General features: G+C 34.6%; 1 protein-coding gene across 1 annotated transcript; it reads left to right on the top strand.

Moving 5' to 3' along the window:
• The first annotated feature begins 781 nt into the window (after nucleotides 1–781).
• Nucleotides 782–6,295, top strand: LOC143607965 (inositol hexakisphosphate and diphosphoinositol-pentakisphosphate kinase VIP1-like). The gene is made up of 12 exons (XM_077083205.1): nucleotides 782–850; nucleotides 1,015–1,074; nucleotides 1,333–1,379; nucleotides 2,114–2,197; nucleotides 2,455–2,518; nucleotides 2,825–2,978; nucleotides 3,213–3,283; nucleotides 3,878–3,982; nucleotides 4,441–4,533; nucleotides 5,079–5,153; nucleotides 5,421–5,506; nucleotides 5,826–6,295. The coding sequence occupies exons 1-12, from the start codon at nucleotides 782–784 to the stop codon at nucleotides 6,034–6,036; spliced, it is 1,119 nt and encodes a 372-aa protein (XP_076939320.1). The 3' UTR covers nucleotides 6,037–6,295.
• The last annotated feature ends 222 nt before the right edge of the window (nucleotides 6,296–6,517 follow it).

The following is a 6,517-nucleotide window of genomic DNA, read 5'->3' as shown; positions in this document are numbered from 1 at the left end:
ACTAGTACTACAAAACCAGTACTAGAAAGCCACTTTTAGAACTTGTATGTTTGGAAAGTCACTTAAAACATGTATGATTTTGATTCTTCATCATTCATTCTTAGATTAGGAAATAAAATAAAGCCAATAAAGACCAATTAAGAGTCCTTCACTAAGAAGAAGTTACCATAAACTAACACCATCTCCAATACTCCGAGCCTTCGCGTTGTAGGTGTCCGTCTGCGTTAGTGATGGTTTAAAAGTCAAATACGGCAATGAATAAGATGGGATCAACGAGAGTTGATGGCTTGAGAGAGAGAGATTGATAAAGTTGCAAGAGATACACACCATAGAGTTACAAATGCGTAACGAAAAATGAGTCGATCCAACTCATCTATTAAATAAGCACGTTTAAACCGACGCGGACCGGTCCTTTTCAATATAACACCAAGCTAGGGGCCCTTGAATATTCGGGAATCCAACAAGAAGTTTAGCTTAGCCACATTCAGTCATTTGCGATTGCTTATAATAAAGACGTGAGTCGTACAAGTTTTCTGTTTTTAGAAAAGTTTGTTACGGCCTTTGTCCTCATCGATCAATTCTCACGTCAGCCATCACCACGACGTCGTTTCCTTCAATCAATGTATACCATTTCATTCTATATATTCATATTCATTTATATTGTGCTTTTGAATTCAATCAGTTTGAATAAAATCCAAGTGCATTTGGAGAAGAAGAAGAAGAGATGTCGACGAAGAAACGTGATGATGAAGAAGAAGAAGCAGCTGGTAATAATAATAATATGAAGAAGAAGAAGAAGATCAGAATCGGCGTTTGCGTTATGGAAAAGAAGGTGAAATGCGGCCCGGAGGTTCTTTTCCTTTAATTTGCTGTTATTGTTACTCTTATTAATATTATACAGTACTAATGCATCTGTTACCTACTTTTATTTCAACGGCGATAATATCTATATCTATATGATATACTTACTTGTCTTCATTTGTTTTTGCCTTTCATTTTTATTCATTTCATTAGGTTTCTTCCGCGCCTATGGGCCAAATTCTGGAACGCCTGCAATCGTTTGGTGAATTTGAGGTGATATATTATATATATAGAGTAGCAGATTAAATTGGACTTTATGTGATTATAAAATTATGTTATATATCTGTGGTCCTGTATGATTATGAAGAATCGCTTTCAAACATTAACATGCAACTAGTATATGTTATATATATGGTCTAAGTTTGACTTAATATCTGTCTTATTGGCTCAATCAACGTGCAAGTATCTAATATCGTTATATGGCCTATAGTTTTTATTGATTGAATTATTTTTTGTTGTATTCTCTTGTAGATTGTCCATTTTGGGGACAAGGCTATCCTAGAGGAACCAATAGAGAGGTAAAAAAATTTCTTAGTACTTCATAAATACTTTAATAAGTTATTGTATGCTGCTAGTTTATGATATTAACACTGTAAGTTTGCAGCGAAAAGCTAAAACAAAATCAATAATAATTTTGCATTTTGAAAAACATTATATTTGAATTTCCAGAAATTTCATCTCTTTAAAGTATAAATTACACGACATGATGCCGGGACAGATTTATTCTTGTATGTACAAATTGTACAATAATCTTAGCATGCTATAACGGAATAACTGATGCACTAGATGTCCATGGTTAATTTAGTTTTTCTTAGCAAGATAAACATATTTCTCATAAGCCAACCAGTAGTTGCAACCAACTAGAGCCAGTGGGAAATCTGCAATGATTTTCATCTGTGTTCTTGGTGGTTCCCAGAGTTTACAAAAGATTACATCTAATCGTCATATGTTTTGTGACTCCATACAGTTATAAAACTGAGCCCTGACACGACAAAATTGTACGCCTTCCACAAACGTTTCTTGCCTTTCAGTAATGTTACCTGTTACTTTTTATAGTTATACTATGAAAACAAATGACGCCGCCTATGCAGATATGATGCCAGTCTCTGGCGTTAACAATATTTGACTTTGCTATTTTAAAAGTTACATAGTATCCCTACAATTGAGAGTATATAGGCATAGAAATGTTTCTGAACATGCAATGGTCCCATTGTTATATATTGGAGTTCTAGCATTAACTTTAGTGTTTCAGGTGGCCACTATGTGATTGTTTGATTGCTTTCCATTCTTCTGGATATCCTCTTGAAAAAGCTGAAGCATATGCAGCATTAAGGAAGTAAGTCGCAACTTTTTTTCTACTTTAAGCACTCTTTTCTGTTCTCAATGTGCACAGTTATTTGGAATGACGTGCATGGTCTTTTTCAAGCATTATTGACTAGTTTTGGATTAAACAAACTTGTTGATGGTTCAAATACACTTTCCATGGATAATGATTCATTTGTATGAACTACAGTTATCCTTGTGTTTAGAACCTTCTAATATTATGAAACAGATATCAATGTTACTGTTAATCCGTTAAATTCTTCTTTTCAGGCCTTTCCTTGTAAATGAACTGGAACATCAGCACCTTCTTCATGACAGGAGGAAAGTATATGAGGTATGATTATTAAAGCAATCACATTATAGGAATTTATTTAATTTACATGCAATTATAGTACTCTTTTTACATGTTTCCTTATGAAAATGGCTCATTGTCACTAAGTAAAATGATATAAAAGGATTTACAAAGGTGGGGTCGAGTGCTATTGTATCTTTCTCTTAAGGACAAGAAATTTGACTCATTCATGATGAGTCTGTTTCCTAAAGAAGATTGTTCTCTGCATATATACTTATCATTTACTGATTGAGATTCAATTTTTTTTGTCATCCTATTTTCGGTTTGTTCCTCTTTGGAAAATTTAAGCGTCTTGAATCATATGGAATTCCTGTTCCTCGGTATGCACTTGTCAATAGAGAAAAGCCATATCAAGAGTTGGATTATTTTGTTGAAGAAGAAGATTTTGTTGAGGTTCACGGGCAGCGATTTTGGAAGCCTTTTGTGGAGAAGCCCGTTCATGGTAACCTTTTACAGTAAATGTATCAATTTTCGTTCTGCTTCTTTTCTTCCCCAGTTGTGTTTTTAAGTATCAACTATTAGGTCTCTAGTAAGCTGTTATTTTCTTTCGCAATGTATTGGGGGCTCAAACTTTCAGTATTTTACTGTTGGTACTTAGTAATACATTCCGCACTGTTCTACAAAAGTTTGTATATTTTCCAAGTGTAAATTTGCTAATTATATTTCCTTTTTACAGGTGACGACCATCGCATAATGATCTATTACCCCAGTTCAGCTGGAGGTGGGATGAAAGAACTGTTTCGTAAGGTCAGCTTTCTAACTTCGCGCCTCCGGAATTTGGAGCTTCAGAAACTTGTGTATAACTTAGTTTTTTTCTTCAACAAATTTCGTGGGCACTATCTAATATTGAAAGTAGATTTTTGCATTGCTGGATTGAGGTGTATATAAAGTTTTGATATTATTATTAGAACTATGCCATTATTAAGATAAACTATTACTCATAATACACTTCTCTAGCTACAAATCATTTGTGGTTCGTAGATGTTTGGTTCATTGTCATTCTCCTTGTTTGCTTCAGTTTCTTCGATTTCATGAGCTTTATGCCTTAGCTAAGGATGTACGTGTTCCTATTGAAGCGAATGGATTTTTTAACGCCTAAAGTAACACTGATTCTATTCGATGTATTTTGGATAACAGTGCTAAAAATAGTCATAACGTTACTTTTTGCCAAATGATTGTCTGACAGTTCAAAAAGGTATTGGCCTTTCATCTGCCATGTACCTTATATCATATATGGAATGAAAATCTGCAGACATTTATATGTTATGTTCCTTTTTTATCCATGCTTAGTAGTAAAATCATAACTAGTATATAATCATCATAGGAGGTCTTATTTTGCAGGTGGGCAATAGATCAAGCGAATTCCATCCAGAAGTTAGAAGAGTGAGGCGTGAGAGTTCTTACATATATGAGGAATTTATGCCAACTGGAGGAACAGATGTAAAGGTTGTATTTTTTTACTTCATGAAATACATTAAATTAGTTATGAACAGTAGTAGATTATTTATATACATACAACATTTATTATCGACTTTAGGGACGGAAGTGAATTCTGTCAATATTTTTTTATATTACACAAATGTTGGTGAGCTAGGCCAAACACCCCCTTTGTCAATAAAGTTTTCTGTATGACGTGCTTAACTGCTAGCTAATTCTACCTGTATACTTTCGTATTCTCTAAAAATGTACAAATAAGGTTTAAATAGTGACAGAATAACATTTGTAATTGTGTGCTCATCAATACGCTGGCAGTTGTGTTACATTGTGTTTGTAGGAGAGTCCGTGTTCTCTGAGTGATATGGATTTGGCTTTTATTGTATTCATTCTGTTATTCATGACAATTTGACATCTTGCTTATGTGTTGAAGTGACAGATTGCTTATTGGTTACCTTTTCATGTTGCAGGTTTATACAGTTGGTCCAAAATATGCACATGCTGAAGCCAGAAAATCTCCTGTTGTAGATGGCGTTGTCATGAGAAATACCGATGGCAAAGAAGTAAGTGACTTGTGGAGTAACTCGATCTCCACTCCTTAATTTCTCTCTTTATCTGTTCCAATAGCCATTGTTAAGTTCTGCTATTAACATATTTTTAGTATAACCTGTATTTATCTGGATATCTTCATGGCTAGGACATGCAACATATGGTTCATATATACCCTGTTCATATCTCCAGTTTAGGTTAACTCGTGTGTACATGTAAAAGCTGTAACTTTTGTAGCAGCTACAGGAATAGATTGACATCTTACCTTCCAAGATTCATGACACTCAGTTCTTCTGGAAGGAATATTTTCGTTCCTGCTTGACTTAAAAAGGTAGTTGGTGAACAGTTTATATGGACTTTGTATTAGGAACTAACTAAGGATATGATTAATCCAAGAAAACTTGCATGTAGACCACCATATTATTAATTTACACGTATAAAGCATTAACAAAATTTTTACTTGTAAAACTATTTGTTAGCTAATTTTGCTGATAAAATTCTAGAGAGGGGTTTAGTAAATGCATTAAATAGTGATTTGTTTTTTTCTTATTTTTGGCAGGTCAGATATCCTGTGCTTCTTACACCGAATGAGAAACAAATGGCAAGAGAAGTCTGCATAGCATTTAGGCAAGGGGTAGGTGATACTATCTTGGTATTGGCAATCCTACTGTTATTGTGCAAAACTCTTTTGTGTATTCTAGTCACTACTGTTTCCACCAGATCCCCACTTTTTAATCTTTCCCCTTTTGAAAGAGCATAAATCTCCTTAGATAGTGGACTTCTTAAGGCAGAAGTTAAAAGACTTAAAGGGCATATATAAATTAATGAACTTGTAGAATCACGTATCGGTTTACTAGAGTCAGCTGATGCTTAATGAATATCTGGGGTTATGTGACTGCAGGTGTGCGGGTTTGATCTCTTACGCTGTGAAGGTCGTTCATATGTTTGTGATGTGAATGGATGGAGCTTTGTGAAGAACTCATACAAGTAATAATTGTTAATTATCTTGAACGTGCATGAGTAATTAGCTTTCTTTAGTAAAAATCAACATCTTATGCTTTAACTTAACATGGGAGCATGAGTCCTCCTTACATAAACTTGTTAATACAGGCCAAATCTTCTGTGCTATATAGGATGGATAGTTGAAAAGGAAACATACATTGCCTGATACATATCAAAGTTGCTAGTTACTTAGCTTCTATACAATAAAATATGCATTATTTTCCTAAAAATTATGTAGTATGTGTGCAAGTATTTTCCTTTTCATTGTTGTCTTGATGTTTTTACCATGTTCATTTAACTACAGATATTATGATGATGCGGCTTGTGTGTTGAGAAAGATGTTTCTAGATGCAAAAGCTCCACATCTTTCAACAGCAATTCCACCAATTCTGCCTTGGAAGGTCAGCGAGCCAGCTCAGCCATCTGAAGGACTGACACGTCAGGGAAGTGGGATCATTGGTTCATTCGGACAAGCTGAGGAGCTACGTTGTGTAATTGCCATTGTTCGCCAGTAAGTTATATATCCTTGCTATTTTTTTTACATTGTGTGTGCACTTGCTAGTTTAGTAGTTTTCTCAAAGCATCTGTGTTTTTTTGTCACTAGTGGTGATAGGACCCCAAAGCAAAAGGTGAAATTGAAGGTCACGGAGGAAAAATTGTTGAATTTGATGTTAAAATACAATGGGGGAAGACCTAGAGCTGAGGTGCTTCTTATATTGTTTTTACCTTTTGTTCCTACTTATCCAAGTTCATATGCATTGCCTTGTCTTTTTATTTACAACTCTTCTGCTGCAGACAAAACTTAAAAGTGCAGTCCAATTGCAAGACTTGTTAGATGCTACACGCATACTGGTACCTCATACCAGGTATTGATTCATGTTAGAATATATTTGGGTTATTTCCATCTCTGTATAATAGGCCCACTAGAGGTTCATCCTCATATCTCATAAAAGTCCCTTAACAATATTAAACATGATAAGAAATGATTCACTGGTT

The sequence above is a fragment of the Bidens hawaiensis genome, unplaced genomic scaffold (genome assembly GCF_021521415.1).
Source record: "Bidens hawaiensis isolate Kalapana, Puna unplaced genomic scaffold, B.hawaiensis_p1.1 tig00091481_1, whole genome shotgun sequence".
In the NCBI taxonomy this organism is placed as follows: Eukaryota; Viridiplantae; Streptophyta; class Magnoliopsida; order Asterales; family Asteraceae; genus Bidens; species Bidens hawaiensis.
This window is presented reverse-complemented; position numbering and strand designations above follow the sequence as displayed.